The sequence below is a fragment of the Rhipicephalus sanguineus genome, chromosome 1 (genome assembly GCF_013339695.2).
Source record: "Rhipicephalus sanguineus isolate Rsan-2018 chromosome 1, BIME_Rsan_1.4, whole genome shotgun sequence".
NCBI classification, from domain to species: domain Eukaryota; kingdom Metazoa; phylum Arthropoda; class Arachnida; order Ixodida; family Ixodidae; genus Rhipicephalus; species Rhipicephalus sanguineus.
Window position 1 is genome coordinate 282,265,355 of NC_051176.1, and position 27,819 is coordinate 282,293,173.

General features: G+C 47.7%; 1 protein-coding gene across 1 annotated transcript in view; it reads left to right on the forward strand.

Moving 5' to 3' along the window:
* LOC119379136 (oxytocin-neurophysin 1-like) overlaps nucleotides 1–27,819 on the forward strand; it is a 47,266-nt gene that overhangs the window by 15,325 nt on the left and 4,122 nt on the right. The window contains exon 3 of the mRNA XM_037648325.2: nucleotides 6,042–6,249. Coding sequence (XP_037504253.1) covers nucleotides 6,042–6,249 — 208 coding nt within the window. The remainder of the gene's footprint in view (nucleotides 1–6,041; nucleotides 6,250–27,819) is intronic.

Genomic DNA, 27,819 nt, shown 5'->3' on the forward strand with positions numbered 1-27,819 from the left:
CCATTTGTTTCATCATCAGCCTGTCTACGCCCACTGCAGGGCAAAGGCCTCTCCCATGTTCCGCCAATCAACCCGGTCCTGTGCTTTCTGCTGCCACGTAATACCTGCAAACTTCTTAATCTCATCTACCCACCTAATTTTCTGTCTCCCCCTCACGCGTTTGCCATCTCTTGGAATCCAGTCAGTTACCCTTAATGACCACCGGTTATCCTGCCGACGTGCTACGTGCCCGGCCCATATCCATTTCTTCTTCTTGATTTCAACTATGATGTCCTTAACCCCCGTTTGTTCCCTGACCCACTCTGCTCTCTTCCTGTCTCTTAAGGTTACACCTATCATTTTCCTTTCCATCGCTCGCTGCGTCGTCCTCAATTTAAGTTGAACCCTCTTTGTAAGTCTCCAGGTTTCTGCTCCGTAGGTAAGTACCGGTAAGATGCAGCTGTTATATACCTTCCTCTTGAGGGATAGTGGTAGATTACCATTCATGATTTGATAATGCTTGCCGAATGAGCCCCAACCCATCCTTATTCTTCTAGTTATTTCACTCTCATGGTTCGGCTCCGCGGTTACTACCTGTCCTAAGTAGACGTACTCCTTTACAACTTCCAGTGTCTCGCCACCTATCGCAAAGCGATGTTCTCTGCCAAGATTGTTCCACATTACTTTAGTTTTATGCATATTAATTTTCAGACCTACTCTTCTACTTTCCGTATCCAGTTCAGTAATCATGAGCTGCAATTCGTCTCCCGCGTTACTCATCAATGCAATGTCGTCAGCGAATCGTAGGTTACTGAGATACTCTCCATTAACTCTTATCCCTAACTCTTCCCAATCTAGGGCCCTGAAAACCTCCTGTAAACACGCGGTGAATAACATTGGAGAGATCGTGTCTCCCTGCCGTACGCCCTTCTTTATTGGGATTCTGTCGCTTTCTTTATGGAGGACTATAGTGGCTGTGGATCCGCTGTAGATTTCTTCCATTATGTTTATATAGGCTTCGTCGATGCCTTGATTCCGCAGTGCCTGCATGACTGCTGATGTCTCCACCGAATCAAATGCCTTCTCGTAATCTATGAAGGCTATGTATAGGGGTTGGTTGTATTCCGCGCATTTCTCTATCACCTGATTGATAGTATGAATATGGTCTATTGTTGAGAATCCTGTACGAAATCCTGCCTGGTCCCTTGGTTGATTGAACTCCAATGTCGTATTAATTCTGTTAGCAATTACTTTTGTAAATAGCTTGTAGACAACCGACAGTAAGCTTATGGGCCTGTAATTTTTCAGGTCTTTGACGTCCCCTTTCTTATGGATCAAGATGATGTTGGCATTCTTCCAAGATTCTGGTATCCTCCCCGTCGAGAGGCACTTCGTATACAGGGTGGCCAGTTTCTCTAACATAATCTCTCCACCGTCTTTCAACAGGTCTGATGTTACCTGATCCTCACCAGCTGCTTTGCCTCTTTGCATTCCCTTTAGGGCTTTCTTTACTTCTCCTGTCAATACTGGTGGGATGTCAGATTCCTCTGCGCTATTACTCTTTCTTACGTTATCATCCTGAATGGCTCGGCTGCTGTACAGATCTCTGTAGAACTCTTCCGCTACCTCAACTATTCTATCCATATTGTTTGTGACCTTGCCTTCCTTATCCCTTAATGCATACATCTGATTTTTGCCTATGCACAGTTTTGTCTTCATAGCTTTGAGGCTTCTTCCGTTCTTTAGAGCATGCTCAATTTTCTCCATATTATACTTTCTTATGTCGGCTACTTTACGCCTATTGATTAACTTCGAAAGCTCCGCCAGCTCTATTTTGTCTGTTGCATTTGAGGCCTTCATAGCTTGACGTTTCTTAATGAGGTTTTTCGTCTCTTGGGATAGCTTACCAGTGTCCTGTCTAACAACTGTACCCCCGACTTCCACTGCACACTCCTTGATGATACTAGTCAGATTATCATTCATTGCGTCAACGCTAAGGTCGGTTTCCTCGGTTAAAGCCGCGTACCTATTCTGAAGTGAAACTCTGAATTCCTCAACTTTCCCTCTCAGAGCTAGTTCATTAATCGGCTTCCTGCGTATCAGTTTCTGCCGTTCCTTCCTCACGTCAAGTTGAATTCTAGTTAATTTTATTTATACTTAAAAATACGCGGTTAAGCTCCTCTTGAGTGTCACTGTAAGGAGGAGAAAAAGAAATATGCTGTACTGCCAACACAAAAAGTACATCTAAGCAAATACTTATGAAAGAAATACAATGCTGAATACACAAGCAAATCCAGCATTGAATTCACGAGAGATACATTGAGCACCTCAAGAATATATATGCACTCTCTCTAAAAACTTCGTGGAGCACACGCGAAAATTTGCGTGCATTCCCAACGGGAGGTGGCAGCTTATTTCAGAGTTCATTGACCTCAGGAAGGAAAGAGTAACGAAGGACGCCTGGCCGGTAGAAATAAACCTGGATGACTCTATAGTGCGTTTTGTTCGTTCACATCAATCCTTTTTCACGAAAGTTTATTTCTCTATTCAATAAACGAACAGCAAAAATAGTCCTTTCAGCCTGCGTCTTTCTAAAATTTTGTAAATTATATAGATTTAACGTTTGAGTAAGTGAATCAATCCTTGTGTATTTAAAAGTTAAAACGCACAACAAGCCTTTGCATTCTGTTTGATATCTCCCATAATGTACCTCCTTGTGCAGAACAGCGCATACTTACGTAACTATATGCCGGCCCTCTGAGTGTCACATAAGCAATGAGGTTTATAGCTATACTTCAACCTTGTAATTTTTTCCACATAAGTAAGAATTCTCTACGAAACATTCATTGTGTGGTAATGTCACTCTAAATTGCGCGTTATTGTGACGTCCGGGCACCTAAAGTTCCTGACGACTATTTTTTTCCCTTTCCCTGATTTTCGCACAGTGAAGATAAAGCACGGAGACACCGGCTCCCTTTCAGTCCTCTGTAAGCCTTGAGAGACGATCAGCAGCGTAACGCTCGCATGACGGGTACTTTTTAAAGACGGTAGTCTTTCTTGGGATACTTGAGTCCCGGCCAAAGTTTAAGCACTTGCTGAACGCCCAGCCATCTTGAACTGCTAGCTGCGTTCATACTTGGGAACATTGTCGATCAAAAAAGCAAATATTACACGTATCTGAGGCGCAACATCAATACGTAAGTATTAGGCGGTGTGCTCCTTTACTAGAAAATACATCGATACGTAATTCTAAAGACCCTAGTGTTTCTTAGGCTGCAGTGAAAATGCAACGCTATGCACGAAAAAGCCCTTTGCCAGTGTTTCTTAGGCTGCGCTGAAAATGCGACGCTATGCACGAAAAAGCCCTCTGCAGACGATATGGTGCTGCCGCCTGGCAGTGGCCCTGGGTTCTGCACAAGCTCATGTTTCCCGACTCCATTGCCAGATGGCGTCCATGTCTCACGCAGCGCCTCCTCTATTTTATCAATGCCAGCCAGATGCGGCCGATTAAACATAGAGGAGGCGCTGTCTGAGGCAAGGCAAAACATAAATGGCAGAAGGCTATCGTCTTTCGACGACATTTGCAGAGAAGCACGCAGATACGCGGCCAATTTTTTGTTAGTTTTTTTGCAGTACAATTTTTTTTTAATGAATAGGCTACTACCGTAAGGCACCTGCCGTCTTCGCAGAAAAGACGGTGAGGCGGAAATAGTTAATCGCCGCTTGAGTTACGTTGAGAGGACTAATTAGCAAAAAATGTCAGTTAACCTATTTAATGCTCTGGCTGTGGAGGGTTGGTTGGTTGGTTGGTTGAAAAACTTTATTTGGGTCCTGCAAGGCGCGCGTACCGACGTTTTTTCACGCAACGCCGGAATGTCCGGCCTGCCAGGCGCTCTCCCTCCTGCAAGACTGGGAGGCCATGGTGCGTCACGAAAGCCCTAGTGGCCAGCGGGCGCTGGTCCGTCGGGCACGGGACGCGGCTGTTGGAGCTATGGACTGAAAGCCCCACCCGAAATTTTTCAATAATTCTAATAAAAAGTTTTTTTTCTCTCTCTCTACCCCGAACTTGAAGGCAGATGTGTATATGCGAAAGCTGTAGCGCGTACAATTTATGGCATCCCTACTTCTTCTTTAATCGAAAAAGTCGCCCATAATTTGAGATATTAATAAACAAATTTCGAAACATGGAGTGCGCCTGGAGCGCAGAAACTGCGACTGATCTTTTAGGTCGGTCTTCACAAGCCGTGAATGCCCTGTGAAGAAGTGATAAAATTGGAACTTTGAAGGTGACTTTTAAGGGCTCGTTTTTCTTTGTTAGAAACAATATTAATGAGGACTAACAGACAATAATACCAAGGAAAGTATAGGGGGTGTTATTTGTAGTAATTAGGATATAAATGTGAAGAAATTTAAGTGGACGAAAAGATAACTTGCCGCCGGCAGGGACCGAACCTGCGACCTTCGAATAACGCGTCCGATGCTCTACCACTGAGCTACGGCGGCGGTCATCGTATCGCCCACTTTCTGGGGTATATATGTGCATTTTAACCTAGGAGTGTTAGTCAGCGCCTATCGCAGCCATGGCGGCAAGTGTGGAACACATTTTTTCTGCCTGATGGCGTCACGTAGCACGTGATCTTTTTATGAGCCGGCAGCTGACCAATAATCCCTTGCATACTGCCTGAAGGCATCAAGTCTGTCAGAACGAGACCCTCGCCATGAATGAAGGAAAGAAGGTGACTTTTAAGGGCTCGTTTTGTCACTTCTTCGGTAAAGGCAAAGCGGCAAGTCACCTGACATGCACAACCACACCACTTGTCTGTTGTGTGTGATGAACGGCGCCTATCTGCTTATTTCGCACTCTGTTTACGGTAAAGCACCGCGAAGGGCCACCCCAGGATTTCCCGCTGTACAGTGAATGACAAAGATGGACATTGCGTTTTTCTCGCACACAGCGCGAAAGAGCGCCTTGCGTCTTTTTGTACTTTAAGAACGAAACAGATAAACACTAGACATCAGAGGTAAAAGATGGACAGTGCACGTCGGATGACTCGCTGACAGGGTTCTGCCATTAGGCGCCTTCGTTCAAGTTTCGCCACTCTGTCGTTACGGGGTGTTTCCGCCCGACATAAAAGAGCGGCCGCTTTTTTACGCTCCCGGCACGCTCGGTTTCGATATTGCCGGAATTGGTGCCTTGACATTCGACGATGAGTATATCAAATTACGTGCATATTTTTGTTATAGATTGCTAAGAAACGGGGTGCCATAACTGTGACGCCCTTTACGTACGACTACAACCTCCCCATATAAACAACCACCTTCAAGTTCACGATATAATATTAACTAACAATTTCTTGTTAATTTGTCTTCTCAGAGTAAGTTTAGCAGCGTTAAAGTATTTTCGCTTTGCCGTAGAGTTCGTTTACTCAGACTAGGGGTGCTTTGGGGTGATAACCTTTATATAAGATATGCATGTGCGCTATCTAAAAAGAAAACTCGGTATAATCTATGTGGTGTCATGAACGTAAATAAGAAGCAGTGACGGCCTTTGAACGGAGCTTCGCGACACATCCAGAAATACTTTTGCCGAGCCAGACAAACTGTCATCAACATTAAAGAATAGTTTACGATCCCACCCAGCGAATTTTAACCCAATACAGCCTACTCCTGCCAAGGCCAGGACCAAGAAGCTTCATCATCAAATGCTCATGAGGTAGATGATCAAGAATCTTAACATGAGAAAAAGATGGAATAAAAATAAAAGTACTCAGATCAGTTGGCGCAGGGTGAGCAAGGAAATTGCAAAAGTTATCGCAATTAAAATGATAAATGTTTGGCATAACCTAATCTTAGACTGGAGACCACAGTTTGTGGGAACACGCTTGAACCACATCCAATGGTGTTTGTCATTCGCATGTCCAATCTAGCGCTGTTTCTTTCAGGGACGTTACCAACTAGTGCGGATTCAGACCTCAGTACAATACTTGCTATGCGGGCATTATAACTACGCTCTTCAAGGTGACACTAGGGACCATTAACCGCACAAGTCTGCGCCTTGCAAGTGCCCCCGGTGCGGTCCCGGTGGTCGCGGAGTGTGCTACAGCGCGGACGTGTGCTGCACGAGCAGCGCTTGCGTGATCAACGACCCACTGCTGGCGCTGCCGTGCCGTGCCGAGAGCCTGCACAGCCACGCCTGCCAGGTGCCCGGAAAGCGCTGCGGTGCCGTTGCACAGGGACGATGCGCTATGCGGGGATTCTGCTGTGGTGCAGGTACGCCGCCGTCTCTTCTTGCTCAGCTCGCAGCGGTTACTCAGTGCGCTCTGCTTCCGAGCACGTGGTCGCGGAGTCGATTTGCAGATGTGGAAACAACGGAAAAGAAAAAGAATAAACTGTGTATCCCGTATGCTCTGGGTCCACTAAAGCCGGAACTTTTTGCCACAGCTCGTGAGTTGCTATTGGAGCTTGTGCCAAATAAAATAAAATAAATAAATAAATTGATAAATAAATAAATAAATAAATAAATAAATAAATAAATAAATAAATAAATAAATAAATAAATAAATAAATAAATTATTGCTATTCTGCGTCACAGCACGTGAACACTGCTTGCTCTATTGTTTACGAGAACGGATAACTGGGCTAGTTTGTGGGAACTCATGTTAAGGCAGGTAGCGCAAAGAGACACGGACACAAGCGAAGAATAAGTGCACAGGTGGCGCTTCTCCTGTGCACTTATTCTTCGCTTGTGTCCGTGTCTCTTTGCGCTACCTGCCTTAACATGACTTGCTCTATTGCCCTGCCCGACGCGGTGTAGTAGTGGCTAGGTGCTTGACTGCTGACCAGAAGATAGCGGGATCGAATCCCGGCCGCATTTCAGTAGAGGCAAAATGCTAGAGGCCCGTGTGCTTAGATTTAGGTGCACGTTAAAAAACACCAGATGGTCAAAATTTCCGAGCCCTCCACTACGGCATCTCCCATAATCACATCGTGGTTTAGGGACGTAAGACTCCAACAGTTATTATATGGTCTACTGTCCTTGCGTCACAGTCATAAAACTTGGTTCGTAGAGTCAGCGTTGCTACCGCATTCACATAAAAATATGGTATCGAAGTTCTGACGAACTTTGTGCGGGCTTCCAGAGTTACCTTTTTTTCTTGGTTATTCTCATTCAAAGAGACTGAGTTTTCACTAGGAGTGATGTCGACGAGAAAGGATTGTTCCTGTTGTTACAGGGTTCCATCAGACCACGCGAAGGCGTGAGGTCACCGACTTTGGTCTGTTCTTTCGTAACGCAGTAACATTTACTGATGTTGCATATTACAACATTTGCTTGCAAAGCTTAGTTCGGTCGTTGTAGGCCACGATGGAATGACCAAAACCGCTATTGTGCGATCAGCTGCCGAAGTTTGTTATGAGATATAGGACGAGAGGTGCAAGTGTAAATGTTGACCTTACTCACCTCATGAATATCGAGAAGCACGCCGACAATCCATTTTGACATCGTGAAGCCTCCTCCGTCGACATGAGCAGTAACGAAACGCGACTTACGAGGTGCCCGGTTGAGGCAAATACACAGACATACGTAAGCGCATAGTGTTTCTTTTTTTAAGACAACTGCTTCTTCTTGGGCAAGTTGATGCTTATATTTGTTTGACGAGCAGTGGTAGCTTAACAGGTAAGGTGTCGCACTGCTAAGCTAGAGGACGCGAGCTCGATTCCCGGCCACGGCGGCTGCATTTCTATGTGGGCGAAATGGAAGAACACCCATGTACTTGGCTTTAGATAGGTGTACGCCTAAGATTTTCTCGTGGTCAAAATTAATCCCACGCCACCGCGTACCTCATAATCATACCGTGGTTTTGGCATATGAAACCCCAGAAGTAAATTTGAACTGCGCATACTTGTTTCTGAGCGAAATTCAGATCGTGAAAAGGGAAAAGAGGAGATACAGTGGAGTTACCAAACTTCCAGCTGTTTTAATGACAGTAGCAGATGAAAACTCTGCGCATGCGCAGCAGAGCCAAGGTGAGATGCAGAGTGACGTACTCATGATAGCAGAATGCTTCATTCAACTGTCTTGCAGTTTAGGCTCTACTTTTCTCGAGAAGCGTGGCTGACACAGAGCATGGCTCACATCAACAGGCGTTACACTGCACAGAAAGACTCGCATTTTCACTCTTTCCAATACTGTTAGCCCTCAGTCTATATCGTTCACTCTGTCGAGTGTAAGAATTGCGGCTGCTCAGGGAGATCTCGCATACTGTCCCTTCAACACAATGCCTGAATGGTTTGGCGTGCTTCTTATGGCTGCCCCTTCGGCACACCGCCTGTGATGCGAGAACGAAATTAATCGAGCCAACTTGAAGGAAGCTAAACAGACCACAGGGGTTCCGCATCTGGTAGCCACCTTCTCGAGGTGACGGCCCACACGGTGCACATGAGGTACTTGGTCTCGGTAAACTGCGTCTCCTGGCTTACCGTCCACGAGGTGATTGAAGGCGTCGTCGTCTTTCGATATTCGACAAGGCAATTCATCGCTTGCCACCTTTCTTGCTCGTAGGTTTGTAAACTGCCTAAACTGAAAGAGACCACTGCTGTGACCCAATTCAGCGAACGATGTCGGCGATGCGTGGCAGTCAAGGAGAAGCGGGCAGGTCATGTGTTGAGGCGTTTATCGAGGCTGACTGCCTGTCCCTTGACCCGGAATACAGAGACGACGGCCACGACAAACAAACACTGGCCTCGCTTACACAAGCCTCTCGAAGGTCTACCTGTTTCTTCGTGAAATAAATAAATAAATAAATAAATAAATAAATAAATAAATAAATAAATAAATAAATAAATAAATAAATAAATACTCATGAGCGAATAAAGGGACAAACTTTAAGTGCACACGACAGAAGTAGTACACATGAGAAAAAAACAACAAACTAACAAGCCATTAAGCATCTAGAACAGTATCGGATCTTTCACGTAACTTGAATGCAACTTCATTCTTTGACATCGTAACCTTTGTAAAATAGATTTTTTACCCGAAGAAAAGCACTCAGATTTCAGTTGCAAATGCTTGTATGCAAGCTAAGAACACCCAAAATTTCTTTCACACCATTTCACTACCCCAGGTCGAATTTGCAGACTACACAAACCTGGAACGGGGCTTCTCGCACGTAGCAATGTCTATATGCGTGTTTTCAAAAAAAAAAAAAAAAAATCTGGGACTTGACTGGCGAATCAGTTTCACTTTTTGGCAGTCTTCAAAACCTACACTACGGCAGAGGTGGTGACTTCAATTTATGCCCTTTTATGGACACAGCTTCACGAGCTTTCTGAATCATTCACGCTTCATGGAAACGGCATGCGGAATGCGTTTTTTTAGTGTTCACAAATGGCGACACACTGCTGGGTTATGGCCAGGTGGCCTAAAATGACGCGATTTATCTGTTAATTAGATTCATTTAATTATGGAACTTTTTAGTCATTTGTTTTAGGGCTTATTTTATATTTGAAAAATCGCGGTTTGGGATTTTTCACCGCATTTCTCTGACTTCTGGCTATCACAGTCAAAGGAGCTCTTAATGAATATTCTGCGCAGAATTGAGAAAGTCTTCGTTTTTGAAGATTTAAATAGGACACGCTAATTAACTGTATTTCTATAAAGACTACACTGGAACAAGCCTTAGGGCTCTAAATAAACGAGTACAAATTCATGTTGCGAACACTGCTCGAGTGGCGTTCACTAATTTTTATGGCATCCAACAAAAGCAGCTTATTGCCGTATATGTTCTTTCGCGTCGGAACAGTCAGTGCTGGAATGCCGACCCGAACTGTCTGCCCAGCGAAAATCAAGGCCTTACTGAACTTTTTGCGTGCCAGTGGCCTATTGAATAGGCTTTAGTACTCCCGCTCTACAGCTTCCGTTTGTTTATATTGATTTTATCGCGCGTCTGCTCTTCTCTCCGCTTTCCTTTCCATCTTTCTTTCCTTTTCCCCCTCCCCTTAGTGTAGGGTAGCAAACCGAATGCTACAATTCTGGTTAACCTCCCTGCCTTTCTCTCGTTTTATTATCTCTCTCTCTCTCTCTCTCTCTCGCGTCTTTTATGAACCGTGTTATAGTCTTTCGGAACAGTTGTTCGTATGGCGCTTCTCAATGCCTCTGGTGCTCCACAGTTTTTCAATAAAAAATAAAAATAAACAAACGACTAGCATCCCTTCCTGCTGTTGTGCCAGTTGGCCAATGGAACGGGAAAGGTTGCTGGAATGAAAATAACAAAAAGTGGAGCGACAAACGGTTAGAAGGTTTTGTCAGATTAACCATGCATGCAAGGATACATGAAAGAATTCAGGTCACATGTACGTGTGTTACTGGTGTGCCATTTCTATTTCGGATGTTTTGCACAAAAAAAAACAAAAAAACGGGTTAACAGCGCCAGACACAAAAGCAGGCGGCTTCTACAGCGCTTCATTCGTTACATACTTTTGTTTTCCTTCATGCGCTGTTATTCGCTTTTTAAAGCAGCATGTATACCAACCTTCCAAAGTTGGCACACTCATTGGGCCGGAAGCTGTGTTTTCGTCGTGGAACCAAGTTGTTTATTTAGTCCAGAAAAAGCATTTTAGAACAGAAAGAAAAAAAGATTGTTGGCCGTGGGGCACCGGAAGCCGTATCGGTGTCACACACACTGCGCGACAAACTCTTCGTCCGTCCATGACGGAGCGACGTCAGTTCCCCGTGCTTCCGAAGGAACCCAACACGTCCTACTGCCCTGTCGCAGGATGTTCCGTTGATGTTAAGACAAAGCCAGTTCTACTGCGACCCGAACAGAGGCTAGGTAATCTCGAAGGGATACCAGAACGAAAAACGGCTGGCGGCGACAGCTTAAGTTTTCCCACAAATTTTGTGGTGACGTCTCCTGGTATATATATATATATATATATATATATATATATATATATATATATATATATATATATATATATATATATATATATATATATATAGAAAATATTATGCCTTCAGGGCAAGTCTATGTCGCAATAAAAAAAAAGAAAGTTTACCATCAGGAAAATACATGGGCGATTCCTTAAACTTCAAGGTCGATGACGTCACTCTGGCGTCGTCGACCCTGAAGTTCTGGCGGGAATTTCAAAACGAGAACCTTCGTTTTGTGCTAACAAAATGGCTTAGCGCAGCTCCTCTTATAGGCTTCCAAAGCAACGTCGAGCGGCGCCATTGCTCTTATCGCAGCTGGGGGCATCCACAGCCACAGCACTGCCGCCCCCGATTCCGCGCACGCGCAGAGCTCTCGGATTGCAGCATCTGTGATGCGTCACAATGTAACTATTGCTGACTAGCAGTGCTGTGGGGCGAATGAGGAGCGCATGTGCGCACGTGTCCTTGCCGCCGCCGCTGGCAAATCCGGCGACAAACCGCCTTCGCGGGCAGCGTCTGCCCCCAATAACAAATAGCTCAACCGTGCGTGCGTCGCGCCCAAACTTGAGCATGGGTTCTTTATACGGTCTGCTCTTCTCACATATAGTTCCCGCGATCGAGCGTTGCAAAGAACTGCGCTGATTAGACTTTTACGATAAGCGCGGGTGGCAGAGCCAGGCGCCAAGTGCGATTGACACGATTGCGATCGTAAAAATAGAAACCGTGTGCACGCATCGTAACGTTGCACTTTGTCGGTTGGGTATAGGCAGAGCGACGTTTCCCGTTACACTCGCTGCTGCCGGCATGGCCGTTCTCGTAAATATAATAATATTCGTGCCAAAACCACAATATGGTTGCGGGGCACTCCGTAGTGGAGAGCTCGAGAAATGTCGACCACCTGGGGTTCTTTAATGTGGAGGGGTGGCGAAAGGCGGGCTAGTTGGTACATAACTTAAAACTTGAAAAACAGCGCAAAGACAGGACGACGGAAGTGACGCACGGACGGGCGCTGACTGCCAACTGAAATTTTTATTGACGGAACCAAGAATAAGCAGATAGACGAAAGGGTGAAACATACAATAAGGTTACAAGATTGTTTGAGAGGCCTTGCGAACATGCCAATTCATTAAGTACTGGTATCGGTAGTAATTTAGCCACTCATTGTGCCAGGCATGGGTGCACCCGCAGTTTGTCTGACGTCACCATTCTAAAAAGCTATCGTCAAAGGCGCGCGGAAGATATTTGAGGCCTTTGTCATCCACCAAAGGGGTGATCGATGTATCAGCGTTCCGTCACTCGAATTGTTAGAAAAAGAAATCAGCTATTTGACGTCACGCATGTGACAAAAAATCTTGTAACCTTATCGTATTTTTCACCCTTTCGTCTATCTACTTATTCTTGGTTTCGTCAATAAAAATTTCAGTTGGCACTCAGCGCCCGTCCCTGTGTCACTTCCTTCGTCCTGTCTTCGCGCTGTTTTTCAAGTTTATTTAATGTGCACTGACATTACATAATGCACGGGCCTCTAGCTTTTCGCCTCCATCGAAATGCGACCTCCGCGGCCGGGATGGAACCTATGATCTTAGAGTCAGCAGCCGAGCACCGCAATCACTGTATCACCGTGGTTTTTCTTTTTTTTTTCTTCCGTTCTCGTAGAAGCATGGTAGTGGTGACCCTTGTGGGGGTTCTGTGCCTTCTGTAAGGGGCACTTGCCTATAAATGGTTGTGTTCCTTCTGTCACTTGTGAAGTTAATAACCCTATGTTCACCTGACTTTCCACTGCGGCGAAAGAATGCCTGTATTTGTCATAACTTGTGCTTCGTCCATCTTTTACGTGGTCTTCAGTGAGAAAGTGACGTTACTTTTAATAAAGTCCCGATGCTGGCAACGCGAAAGCCGCTTCCGCGAGTGGTTTATGCGCTTCGATGGGCACTTTTTGTTTGAACAATTACATGCGTAATTGCAAACGATTAACGAGCGAAACAGCTTATTATTTTTTGCTATCGCGATTACTGAATTTGTCTATTTATATCCGAAACGTCCATTTCGAGATATTGACCAACAAATTTGACGCAGGTAATTTCGCATTGAGGGGCGTAGATCTCAATGCAACGTCAATTTTGCATCATCGGCGTGACGTTACAACGCGAGTCAAGCCGTGAATAGAACGTACCACTCCACTATCGCTAAGAAATACTATATCTAAGATACTATCTCTAAGATAGCGTCACAAATATACTATTATGCAGTCCCATTCTTCTTATAATGAGTATTTAATATAATGATAAAATAATGCTAGTTTAAGCTGGCTTAGTCTTCCATGATAACTTTGCGATCGGTGATGGAAATGTGTACGGGTGTAATTGCCACGTTTACGTCATTCTTCGGGCCAAGTTATTGCAACACAATCTGGGGCTATAATTACGCTTTCAAGACGGCGGCACGTCCTCCTCCATCCTCTCGTCGATATTATGAAACGAGTTGTGACTTTCTCCACTTCCGTCTATAACACATTGTAACAGCCCAGCGCCTTCCCCTATGTCATACATCTGCATAATTCACGGAATCTACATTGGGTTTATTGCTGATGTATCCTACCGAGGCGTCCATCCAAGTTGGCGCACATTTGTGCACACTCGAATTGGCTGATGACGAGGAATACTGTACGAGATCCCTCCTTTGAAACGCAATTGTGGCGTCAAGTCCGCTCTTTTCATCTTTCTGGAGCATCTTAATATCTTCGTCCGGCCCAGCCGAAAATTGGTGTTGCATGCTAGAAGTTGCGAATAGCCGTCCATGAAACCGCCAGAAAATAAAGAAATAAAAGATGGGTGAATGGTGGAAGGCCAGTAGCGTTCATTTAGAAGCAAATATAATGTTGGGAGGTCATTATAGGACCAGATAAATCACTTTACTCGCAGCAGACGCTCTCCCCGGCGCGTCAATTACAAAACTTGCTGCGCGACACATTTCTAGAAGTGGCTTTACGCATTGTACGTGCCACGGATATTTACGGATTTCCGCTGCTGTTGGGCATTTGTGCACTGCAGCCAATGTCTTTGGCATGGGTGAAGGCGCCATTACGTGTGACGTCATCCGTGCCGCTGCCTCGGCCGTAGTGACTCCTCTGAGAAGAAGCGCGCGCAGCCTTTTGGCTGAAATAAGAGCGACGCCAGTGGTGGCGCAGGTTTCATATCTCGATGGCGCGCGATACGAGACATACTGCAAGCCTCCACAGTTCGAAAAAAGTGCCAGAAGTCTCAACGCGCTGATCTGCACTATAGAGAAATACTCGAGAGTATTCTGTTGCGCTTGCTGCAGCTTCGTCACGCGGGTGGCCTAATCGTTGGAGTATCTGGCTTCTGTGCTAGCAAGGTATGGACACTGAGTTCAAGTCTGACATGTCTGCCTATTAAGGCGAAAGCCTTATACGTCACATGCAAAGGTTGCCTTGAAGTAAATCAGTATATATATATATATATATATATATATATATATATATATATATATATATATATATATATATATATATATATATATATATATATATATATATATATATATATATATATATATATATATATATATATATTGTTAAGGCGCCTATAATCAACACAGAATCGGATGCTACCGTCCTTCTTTTTAACGAGCACCACAGGGAAGGCCCACTTCGACTACAAGCAACCCACTTTGGGCCGAACATCTGCAATCGTTCATCATATTGACACCGGCACCCATGCACCCCTGCGCCAGCGTCCATACCGGGTCTCTCACGCTGAACGCCGAGTTATTGACGACCAGGTGACCGATATGCTTAATCGTGGCGTCATACAGCCGTCCCACAGCCCTTGGGCCTCCCCTGTGGTGCTCGTTAAAAAGAAGGACGGTAGCATCCGATTCTGTGTTGATTATAGGCGCCTTAACAAGATCACGCGCAAAGATGTTTATCCGCTCCCCAGAATCGACGACGCTCTCGACTGTTTGCAAGGGGCAGAGTTCTTTTCATCACTGGATCTTCGATCGGGTTACTGGCAGGTACCTATGGATGAAGCTGATCGCCCCAAAACTGCGTTCGTGACTCCCGACGGCTTGTACGAGTTTAACGTGATGCCGTTCGGCCTTTGCAACGCCCCTGCCACTTTCGAGCGTCTTATGGACAACACACTTCGAGGTCTCAAGTGGCAGACGTGTCTTTGCTATCTGGACGACGTCGTCGTTTTTTCAAAGGACTTCGATACCCATATTCTGCGCCTCGCAAGTGTCCTAGAATGCCTCACACATGCTGGGCTCCAACTGAATTTGAAAAAGTGCCATTTTGCCGCCCGGAAGCTCACCATCTTGGGGCATGTTGTCAGCAAGGACGGTGTTCTACCCGACCCCGCGAAGCTCCGCGCCGTCGCCGAGTTTCCCAAGCCGTCAACACTGAAAGAACTCCGGAGCTTCATAGGCCTATGCTCGTATTTTCGGCGATTCGTCCGTAATTTCGCCTCCATAATGGCTCCTTTAACACGCCTACTTGCTGACAGCCAAGGTGTCACAGCATGGTCTTCCGCTTGCGACGACGCATTCGCGAAATTACGTCATCTACTGACATCACCACCGATTCTTCGTCACTTTGACCCAGATGCCCCTACCGAAATCCACACGGATGCCAGTGGAGTCGGCCTTGGCGCTATTCTTGCTCAACGCAAGTCTGGCTTCGACGAGTACGTCGTTTCTTACGCCAGCCGCACTCTCACCAGAGCTGAAGAGAATTATTCGGTCACAGAAAAGGAATGTCTAGCCATCGTGTGGGCAATCACGAAATTTCGACCTTACGTATATGGCCGCCCATTTGATGTTGTGACTGATCACCACGCCCTCTGCTGGTTATCGTCACTCAAAGACCCATCTGGTCGTCTAGCTCGTTGGGCGTTACGTCTCCAAGACTACGACATCCGTGTCGTCTACAGGTCAGGCCGCCGACATTCAGATGCCGACGCTCTTTCCCGCTCTCCTCTTCCCCATGAATACGGAACTGCGTCTGTTTCCAGCTACGATTCTGCGTCACTTACATACGCTGACATGCCATCTGAGCAGCGCCAGGACCCTTGGATAGTCTCTATCATGGAGTTCCTGTCTCGGCCATCACCACCTACCGCCACTCGTTCGCTGCGACGCACAGCTCGACATTTCACCGTACGCGACGGGCTCCTGTACCGCCGCAACTACCTATCTGAGGGCCGCAAATGGCTGCTGGTGATTCCTCGCCAGCTACGGACCGATATCTGCGCCTCCTTTCACGCGGATCCCCAGTGCGGCCACGCCAGCGTAATAAAAACGTATGCACGCCTCCGGCTGCGGTACTACTGGCGTGGAATGTACCGCTTTGTCCGACAGTACGTACGCTCGTGCTCCAAGTGTCAACGCCGGAAGAGCCCAGCGCACACAGTCACTGGACCACTACATCCGTTGCCTTGTCCTTCCCGGCCCTTTGATCGCATCGGCATAGACCTGTATGGCCCCCTTCCCTACACACCTGACGGGAACCGCTGGGTGATTGTCGCTATTGATCACCTGACACGCTATGCTGAAACTGCAGCGCTGCCAGAGGCCACATCACGTGAAGTCGGCTTATTCATTCTTCAAAAACTCGTTCTTCGCCACGGCGCACCTCGCGAGCTACTCAGCGACCGCGGACGTACGTTCCTTTCTGAAGCCGTGCAAGCCCTCCTTCGTGAATGCAACGTTGTGCATCGGACAACCAGCGCGTACCATCCCCAAACCAACGGAATGACTGAGCGCTTTAACCGCACACTGGGCGACATGCTGTCCATGTACGTGTCCGCTGACCACACCAACTGGGACCGCATACTACCCTTTGTTACTTACGCCTACAATAGCGCCACTCAGTCTACGACAGGATTCTCTCCATTCTTCCTTCTTTACGGCCGTGAACCTTCCTCGTTTATGGATACCATTCTTCTGTACCGCCCGGACGCTTCAGAATCCACGACTTTATCTGAAGTCGCCAATTATGCCGAGGAATGCAGACAACTCGCGCGTTCTTTAACCGCCCAAGACCAAGCGCGCCAGAAGGACCGTCACGACGTAAACCTGCCTACTCCGTCATATTCGCCTGGAACGTTGGTGTGGCTTCGCGTTCCCTCCTCTGCTCCTGGCCTTTCCACAAAGCTACTGCCTAAGTACGAAGGCCCCTACCGCGTCCTACGTAAAACATCCCCAGTCAACTATATTATTGAGCCTGTTCAATCATCTACGGACCGCCGTCGTCGCGGCCGCGAGACTGTTCACGTCGATCGACTGAAGCCGCACTATGACCCACCAGTTGTACCTGTTCCTTAGGTCGCCAGGATGGCTCCTTTTCCGCGGGGGAGTGATTTGTAACATGGTAGGGCGCAGACAAGAACGCCAGCGAAAGAAGAAGACGAAGACGGTTGTTGTTGGTGCTCGCGCTTGCTCGGCTTGGGCCGCTGATCGCTTCAGCCGCTGCAATCTTCTAATAAACGCGTTACTGCCTCAACGTTAAACGCATACCATCAAGATATATATATATATATATATATATATATATATATATATATATATATATATATATATATATATATATATATATATATATATATATATATATATATATATATATATATTGTAAAGACGTTTATTGACGGCTGGATGGACGGCGACGATGCACAACAGTCACGACGGAGCGCAGACTCTCACGAGCACGAGCACGAGGGGCGTGCTCTCCAAGAAGAGGCGAAGAGGGCGACCCACTAGAAGGCGCTCGAGAGGACGGGGCCCATTACAGCGTTCCAATGCTTCTCTACAATTACCCCGGGTACGAAAAGGGAGCCGCCTGGCGACCTAACAGCTGGTCGCTATGAGCGGGTCATGGTAGTGCTTGAGGCGCTCCACGTTGACAATGTCGCGCCCTCGACGGCGCATGTCCGAAGATGGGTCGATGGGTTCAATCAGGTAGTTGACCGTGGATGTGCGTTCGACGACACGGTAGGGGCCTTCGTATTTGGGCAGCAGTTTGGAAGAGAGGCCAGTTGCAGTGGTAGGGACCGAGAGCCATACGAGCGCTCCAGGTAGGAACGTGCGTGCAGAAGTGTTGGTCTGACCGCGGATGCTCTTCTGCCGCTCTTGGTCATGCGTAGTAAAGGTCTTGGCCAGCTCGCGACACTCCTCAGCAAGTCTCCCTGTGGCAGAAATAGGCGCACACTCAGATCGATCCGGTTTGTATGGAAGGATTGTGCCGATTGTGTGCGACGGGTGCCTGCCGTACAATAAGAAAAATGGTGAGAAACCAGTGGTGCTTTGAGGGGCGGTATTGTAGGCGTAGGTGACGAAAGGCAGAATGGAATCCCAATTTGTGTGATCGGCGGCGACGTACATCGAGAGCATGTCGCCGAGCGTGCGGTTAAAGCGTTCCGTGAGCCCATTCGTCTGCGGGTGGTAAGCAGTAGTTTTGCGGTGAACAACGTTGCACTCTTTGAGGATGGCTTCGACGACTTCCGACAGGAAGACACGGCCTCGATCGCTGAGCAGCTCCTGGGGTGGACCGTGGCGCAGCATGAGCCGGCGGAGCAGGAAGGAGGCTACATCGCGCGCTGTAGCCGCTGGGAGGGCGGCAATTTCGGCGTATCGCGTAAGGTGGTCTACAGCGACGATGGCCCAGCGGTTACCAGCCGACGTCAGAGGGAGCGGCCCATACAAATCGATGCCAACGCGCCCAAACGGCCTGTCAGGGCAAGGTAAAGGTTGCAGACCTGCTGGTGACTGATGCGTTGAAGTCTTACGGCGCTGACAATCGATGCAGGAGCGAACGAACTTCTGCACGTAGCGGTACATGCCTCGCCAAAAGTACCGTTGGCGAATGCGGTGGTATGTTTTCGATACCCCAGAGTGCGCACACTGTGGATCAGCGTGGAACGATTCGCCTATTTCAGAACGCAGACTGCGGGGTATTACTGGTAGCCACTGGCGGCCGTCGGCGTTGTAATTGCGTCGGTGAAGGAGGTCGTCGCGAATGGCGAAATGGTGAGCTTGACGACGCGCGCGAGTGGATGGTGTTGCCGATGGATCAGTGAGCAAGTCTATCAGTGAAGCGATCCATTGATCCTTGCGCTGTTCGGTAGCGATCGTGTGAATGTCGATGGAAGAAACGGCATTGTGAGACATTGAGCTGTGGGTATTGTCGTCAGGCAAGGAGGAGCGCGAGAGTGCGTCGGCGTCAGCATGCTGGCATCCGTTGCGGTACAGCACGCGGATATCGTAGTCCTGTAGGCGAAGTGCCCAGCGGGCGAGGCGGCTTGATCCATCCTTCAATGACGACAACCAGCAGAGCGCATGGTGGTCGGTGATGACATCAAATGGGCGACCATACAAAAAAGGTCGAAACTTCGTAAGGGCCCAGATGATCGCCAGGCATTCCTTTTCGGTGACGGTGTAATTGGTCTCGGCTTTGGTGAGCGTACGACTTGCATATGCCACGACATATTCAGGGAACCCTGGTTTGCGCTGCGCAAGGACAGCGCCAAGGCCAACACCGCTGGCGTCTGTGTGTACCTCTGTAGGGGCCGTAGGGTCGTAGTGGCGTAGTATGGGAGGCGACGTCAACAAACGACGGAGCTTCGCGAAAGCGTCGTCGCACTCTGACGACCATGAATTGAGGGGCCCGTTACTTCCGAGGAGCTTCGTCAGCGGCGATATGATAGTCGCGAAGTTTCGAATGAAGCGCCGAAAGTAGGAACACAGTCCTACGAAACTGCGCAGTTCTTTGACGGACGTAGGTTTGGGGAACTCGGTCACGGCACGCAGCTTGGCTGGATCGGGAAGAATACCGTCCTTGGACACGACGTAACCGAGTATTGTCAGCTGCCGTGCTGCAAATCGGCACTTCTTTAGATTAAGTTGCAGACCGGCGTCGCTAAAACGCGTCAAAACATGCCGCAGGCGTTGAACATGCGTGGAGAAGTCCGGAGCGAAAACAACGACGTCGTCGAAGTAGCACAAGGATGTTTGCCATTTCAGGTTGCGCAGAACGGTATCCATCATGCGCTCAAAGGTGGCGGGCGCATTACACAGCCCAAACGGCATCACGTTGAATTCGTACAAACTGTCGGGCGTGACAAAGGTGGTCTTCGGTCGAGCGTCATCAGCCATGGGTACTTTCCAGTACCCTGAGCGCAAATCGAGATATGAAAAGAATTCTGCTCCTTGCAGGCTGTCAATCGCGTCGTCTATTCGCGGTAGTGGATACACGTCCTTACGAGTGATCTTGTTGAGTCGTCGGTAGTCCACACAGAACCGCACAGAACCGTCCTTCTTCGCAACAAGAACGACAGGAGACGCCCAGGGGCTGTTAGAAGGTCGAATAACATCGCGTCGAAGCATGTCGTCGACTTGCTCGTTGATTACACGGCGTTCTGTGGGAGATACGCGATATGGACGTTGCCGCAGTGGCGGCTGGGCGCCAGTGTCGATGCGATGCGTAACGGCGGACGTGCGGCCGAGAGAAGTTTGAGCGACATCGAAAGAAGAGTGAAATTCGTCCAACAGGCCCAGAAGCTGGGAACGCTGGACCGGTGTAAGGTCGTCAGCAATGGAGGAACCAAATGCATCAGCGGGTGATGAACCAGACGTCGAAACAGCGCCGAGCGTACTGGAACTGTGGCAGTGTATTTCATCTGGTTCGTCCATAACTTGTGCGTCTTCGAGGGGTTCCACGCTGCCGAGACATTCCCCTCGCACCAACATAACACTGTACGGAGATGGGTTGATAACAAAAATTGACGTACTGCTCTGAGTGACTTGCACGGTCGCGAAAGGCGCCAGCATGCCTTTCCTCGTGCAAACACGGTCAGATGGCGAGAGGAGTGCAACGGTGTCGGAGAGACTGGCGCAGTACACTGACACCGCCGTCGACGAGTTTGCAAGCACCTTGGTGTCGTCCTTGACAAGTACCTTGCCCGCAGCCGATGGACTGTCTGCCGGCGCCAAATCAGAGAATGGTGAGAGCTCTATTTCGGCTGGTGCGCAATGAATGACGGCGTCGTGGCGGGAGAGAAAATCCCATCCTAGGATGACGTCGTGAGAGCAGGCAGGAATTATGATCAATTCGACGGCGTACAGAGCATCCTGAATAATGAGGCGGGCTGTGCACACCGCTGTAGGGTGAATACTTTGGGCGCTGGCTGTACGGAGGGAGAGCCCGGAAAGCGGCGTCGTCACTTTTCGCAGTAGTCGGCTAAACTTGGCGTCCATAACGGATACGGCGGCTCCAGTGTTCTCACGAGCTGCATTTGTGAATGTGTGCATGTTATGAAGCTATTGTTGCTAGGCGGTGACGTGGAACTTAACCCTGGGCCTCCGAAAGAAGACCCTTGCCATACTAACAAAGAACTGATGGCGTTTCTCAAAAACTTAAGCACTAAAATGGACAAAAACCATGCGGAAGTACTTTGCCAGATTACTGAAGTAAAACAAATGCAACTAAATCTCGAGCAACAAGTGAACAGCATAAATGAAAGACTTACAACTGTCGAGCAAAAACTGGCTGTTACGCAAAAGTCGAGCGAACTTCAGACAGTAAACGCAGAAGCAGCCCGTTCAGAAGCAAGCAGTCTCGCCAAACGTCTAGACGAGTTTGAAGACCGTTCGAGGCGCGATAATTTGATTTTTTACGGCTTCAAGGACAGTCAATCTGAATCTTGGTCCGAATCCGAAAAAAGAGTGCGCGAACTTTTGTCTTCCACGCTTGACTTGCAACTATCTGAGGACGCGATTCAACGGGCACACAGACTAGGGAAATTTTTCCTGAAAAATGCCGCCCAGTTATTGTGAAGTTCTCAAGCTTTAAGTTAAAGGAGTCTGTTTTGTCCGCTCGGTCAAAGCTCAGGAATTCCGGTATTCAAATATCCGAGGATTATTGTGTCGCCACGCGCACTTCACGTAAGAAATTACATGAATATGGAAAGGCCAGTGGCCAGCAATTTTCTGTTCGCTACAATAAATTATTTATTAATAAAAAGTGTTATGCTTATTTCCCGTCATGTGGTAGCGTATGCGAAATAAACACGGACGGCAGCGAAGCGCCTCTTGTGAAGGACGCTACTACTTTATCCGATGAACAGGCCTCTTCCGCGTAGCTATCGGCCTGTGAGCAACATGTTCCCGAGGTTACCGGTCGAAATGTTTCTTTTCTTTTTTCAAATGTACGCAGTGTAATGAACAAGCGAACTGACCTCTCCTCCCTTATCGACACGTGTAATGCTGATATAGTAGCGCTCACCGAAACGTGGCTTTCCCCAAGTATTACTAACGACGAAATACTTGAATGTAACGTGGCCTTCAACATCTATCGTTGTGATCGCGATAATAGACAGGGAGGAGGTGTTTTAATCGCCGTTTCAGATCACTTGCACTCATACGTTGTACCTACCGCGTGTTCCTTAGAGCTTATTTGTGTGTGCGTACGCATCAACCACCGTAACATTATTTTTTGCTGCTGCTACCGACCGCCTGTTTTTTCTTCCTCGTTTTGCACTGATTTGCATGACACATTGTCTTATGTTATTGCCCGATTCCCATACGCGCCTTTATTTTTGTTGGGTGATTTCAACTTTCCAAGCATTAAGTGGTCTTCCACAGGTGCTCTCCAAAGCAACTTATCCCGTGAATCCTCAGAATTCGTAAACCTGTGCCATGACTTTCATCTTTCACAAGTTATCACCGAACCAACCCGAACAACTTCGACATGCGCAAATATACTCGACCTCGTCTTAACCACTTTCCCCGATATGGTTCATGAACTATGCTTTTTACCTGGTTTAAGCGATCATTCTTTCGTATACTTTACCATTCACGGTAAAGTTAAACACCCTGTCCGCCAACCGAAGCTTATTAGAAATTACAACAGGGCAGATTTTGCTGCAATTAACCGCGAACTTAGTGTGTTCCTTGACGACTACATGCTAAAATTTGAAGAACGGTCTGTTGAAACAAACTGGAATATTTTTAAAGATAAAGTTGCAAGTCTGGTTGACAGGTACATCCCACTGCGTGCTATTTCAGGTAAACATCGGTCCCCTTGGTTTACTTCTTCGTTAAATCGCCTGTTAAATAGGAAGAAGCGCGCGTTTAAAAAAGCCAAACAGAGTAATGAATCTAGTCGATGGAGCGCTTATCGTGAATGTACTACGCAGTATAAGGAGGCAGTCGAGAAAGCCAAGGAAACGTTTTATAAAAACACACTTCCCTCGTTGCTTGTAACGAACGCGAAAAAGTTTTGGAACGTCGTAGGTGGTCATAAACAGAATATAATATCTTTAAGTGACAGCAACGGCGTACCAATTCCGAGTTCCGAGTGTTGTTCTGTGCTCAATCATGTATTTTCTAAATCCTTTTTATCATCAGCTGTGTCTTTTCCCTGTATTACTGAACATAACTTCCCCGTTATGGATCCTGTTGTTATTGATTTTGATGGTGTACAGAAGCTAATTCGTGGCCTGAACCTGTCTTCGTCTTGCGGAGTGGACGGCATCACTCCAAAGTTTTTGAAAAGTACGGATGTTTATTCTTCAATATTTTTGTCGAAACTGTTTTCCCAGTCCTTAGAATCCTGTTCTTTACCACGTGACTGGAAGGTGGGCAAGGTGGTACCACTATTTAAATCTGGTGATGCACAGTCCCCTTTGAATTACCGACCAATATCCCTCACCAGTGTACCTTGTAAGCTTTTAGAACACATAATTTATTCTCATCTCGTAACCTTTCTAGATACAAATTCATTCTTCTCTCCCAATCAACATGGCTTCCGTAAACATTTTTCATGTGAAACACAACTGGTTTCGTTTACACATGACCTTTTTGCGGCATTGGACAGCGGACTAATCATTGATTGTATATTCTTGGACTTCTCTAAAGCTTTTGATCTTGTTTCTCACCAGTTACTCTGTTTTAAGCTAAGTAAATTAAACATTGACCGCAATATATTAAGATGGATCGAATACTTTCTCGCTAACCGAACTCAGTTTGTCACTACCAACAATAACAATTCACAAGAGTCTCCTGTCACTTCTGGTGTGCCACAGGGGTCAGTTTTGGGCCCTCTTCTCTTTCTTGTTTACATCAATGACCTGCCTAATAATATTCTATCATCAATTAAATTATTTGCTGATGACTGTGTTATTTATAGAAATGCTTGCACTAATACTGACGCTAATTTCCTGCAACGAGATCTTAATGAAGTTTCTTCCTGGTGCACTAGATGGAACATGCGACTTAACGCTAATAAATGCAAGGTAATGCGAGTTTCTCGCACCTCTAGTTCTATTGATGTTCCCGAATACCTAATTAACGATAGTGTTTTAGAAAGTGTTTCATGCTACAAGTATCTTGGAGTAAAATTTACCTCTAATCTCTCATGGCACACTCATGTCACCCACGTAACTAACAATGCCAATCGCACTCTTGGCTACCTACGAAGACACTTTTCAAGGGTACCTTCAGCCCTTAAACTCATACTATATAAAACCCTTGTCCGTCCTAAGCTCGAGTATGCAAGCGCTGTATGGGATCCCGGCACTAACACACTAGTTGAAACCTTAGAATCCGTCCAAAATCGGAGTGCACGTTTCATCCTTTCAGACTATGCACGCACATCTAGTGTATCATCTATGAAAACAGTTTTGGGCCTTCCACTTCTTTGTTCGCGCAGGAAAGTGTCTCGTCTTGTTCTTTTTTATAAAATTTACCACAATCCACAACTAAAACAAGACCTTCTTTCCAAACCACACTACATGTCATATAGATGTGACCATCCCCACAAAGTACACATTCCTTTTTCACATACCAAGTTCTTTCACGATTCCTTTATTCCCACTACCTCGAACGAATGGAACCACCTACCCTCCTCTGTTGCCCAATTGACCGATGTCACTGCTTTTAAGGCTGCTGTTGAATGCGATGTTTACTCTTAGCAGCATTTTTCTTTGTTCACTCTTATTTTTCCTATTACTATGTATACTCTTACCCACTCCCTTCTGTAACGCCTTCGGGCCCTGAAGGTACTGAAATAAATAAAAATAAATAAATAAATAAGGGCAGATGTGCGAACACCATCCACAAACGCCCCTCGAACGTCAATCACGTTCGAGGGGCTTCGCTGAGAGCTTTCGCAGTTCGACAGCGTCGCATCCCTTGCCTCGTGGACTGCGACGATTAGTTTTCCTGGTCGCGTGAGACCGGACGTGGCCGCATCGGCGACAGGGAGCGACGACGTGGAGACGGTGAACGACGGGGAGATGGTGCGGAGCGGGATGTCGGCGACATAGGCGGCGCTTGGTCATAATAAGGGCGGCTTGATGAGCTGGTAAGGGTTGATGCGACCCGAGGCAACTGCACGCGATTGCAGTAGCGCGCGACATGACTGGCTCAACCGCACGCAAAGCAAATGGGGCGGTTGTCGGAAGTGCGCCAGCGGTTCGCGAGTCCCATCCATGTCGCAGAACGGGATGGACGAGGCGGCTGCTGATATGAGTGCATTGTGGGCAGCAGTCGGGGCCTGGGGACGACGTCGACGTATGTAGGCGGCACAGCCGCGTCGAAGGCCTGTGGTCCGACGACGGCTTCGGCGGAACTTCGCGGGCCAGCCACAGGAATCGCTGGGGGCGGCCTGGCTACAGCTTGCGCGTAGCTTAGTGACGCAGGCACTGGAGGCCGCTGGTGGTATTCAGGAATGAGCTCCGTGATTTCTTGCTGAATCGCTCGGCGGAGAGGAGGCAGAAGTGTAGTTGGCGGTTGGTCAACATGCTGCGGTGGAGCGAAAGCCAGTAGAGAGACCTGGCGGGCAATTTCCTCACGCACGAACGACTTGATATCGGCGAGCAAGGTGGAGTGGTCAGGAATGACCGACAAGCCCGCGAGATCGTCCGCGTGATGGCGGTCGACGGGTCATCAAGCGCTGCCGGCGCAGCTCCTCGTAGCTTTGGCACAGGGTAATGACCTCTGCCACTGTGCGAGGGTTTTTGGCCAGCAGCATGGTGAAGGCATCGTCGTCGATGCCTTTCAGAACATTCCTGATTCTGTCAGATTCCAACATGCTCCCGTCGGCTTTCTTGCACAGGTCAACAATGTCTTCAATATAGCTCGTGAACGATTCCCCTGCCTGCTGAGCTCGTTCACGTAAACGCTGTTCGGCTTGCAGCTTACGAACAGCAGAGCGGCCAAACACATCGACGATGGCGGTCTTGAAATCGGACCACGTCGGGAAATCGGATGCATGGTTGTTGTACCACATGCCTGCCACACCCGCGAGGTAGAAAACCAAGTTGGTCAGCTTGCCTGCTTCGTCCCATTTATTGGGAACACTCACCCGTTCGTAAATCGCGAGCCAGTCCTCCACGTCGGTGCCATCCGCGCCGGCGAAGACAGGAGGGTCGCGGATGCGGGGGACACCGGGACAAGCGGTCGGGGCAGGAGGCGGCGTTTGCTGAGCGGCGTCTTGCGGCTTGGTAGATGGCACGGTACGGGATCGGAGCTCCAGGGGCATCGAATGGACACTGAAGTTGGGGTGACGGTACAGCACTCTCCACCACTTTGTAAAGGCGTTTATTGACGGCTGGATGGACGGCGACGATGCACAACAGTCACGACGGAGCGCAGACTCTCACGAGCACGAGCACGAGGGGCGTGCTCTCCGAGAAGAGGCGAAGAGGGCGAACCACTAGAAGGCGCTCGAGAGGACGGCTCATTACAGCGTTCCAATGCTTCTCTACAATATATATATATATATATATATATATATATCACGTGTCGTCGCTGGAGGCGCACTTGAGAGGAAACGTTTCTAGAAGTGGCTGTGCGCATTGTACGTGCCACGGATGTTTACGGGTTTCCTCTGCTGTTGGCTATTTGTGCAGGCTATTTGTGGCCGCGTCACGCGAACGTCACGTGAACGTCTTTGCGGCGTTCGCGTGACGCGGCAAGGGCTCGCGATGGAAGTTGCTCAACAAGGGTCCTCATAGTAGACTGAGCTGTTGGCCGAAGAGATATGCAACGCCAGAGGAGTCTCGACAAGCACGAAATGAAACGCGACTAGCCAAACGGCTCATCGGATTCTGACGGGACGTTTCAGTCTTTAATGCATCGCCAGTTAGGCTTTCGCCTTCGAGTCGCCTTAGCGATAGTGTAAGAAACCCTCGGAATGTTTTTATTTACGTACATAAATATATTCAGAACATCACGGTGATGGTGAATATTTGCCTAAGGTGTTCCAAGAATTGTAATCGCAATAATAAAAGAAAAAAGATTCATAAGAACTGGTCTAACCCCACTGTAAATGAAGTTGAGGGCCACAGATTGCTGTCATGTCATAGATCTATCGGGTGGATTCGAGCACTTTCACTGATTGTGCACTGCTCGTGATGAAATCGCTGCTAAAGGACAAACGGGGAGTGCGCCGGGGAAATTATGACCTCCTTAACCTTCTCTTGTGCCGTCTCAAACATCTGAGAAAGGCAATTCACGATAAATGCACTTCTTTTTTTCATTTCGAACATAGCCGCTAAGCCACGACGGCGCGTAGACTGCCGTTCAAGAGCCATATAACTGTTAACGCAGTGGAGGCGGTATAAGAGGCTTGATAGTCAAAAAAGAAAGATGATAAAAAATTATCCGGGGTACGTGTTCCTGCGTTAGACGCCTTCACCACTCGATGGCGGACATCCAACTGTATAGTCGTTCGCTGTTCACGTGATTGCATCGTGCTCATTGCAACGCTACTTTATAAGGGAACCCGTCGTCGTCAGCGCAACCATTCCCCGCTTGCAACACTTGGCAGCCGTTCCAAGACCAGCAACAGATGATAAAACGCGTGCACACGGGCCTGCATGTAGCTCGCA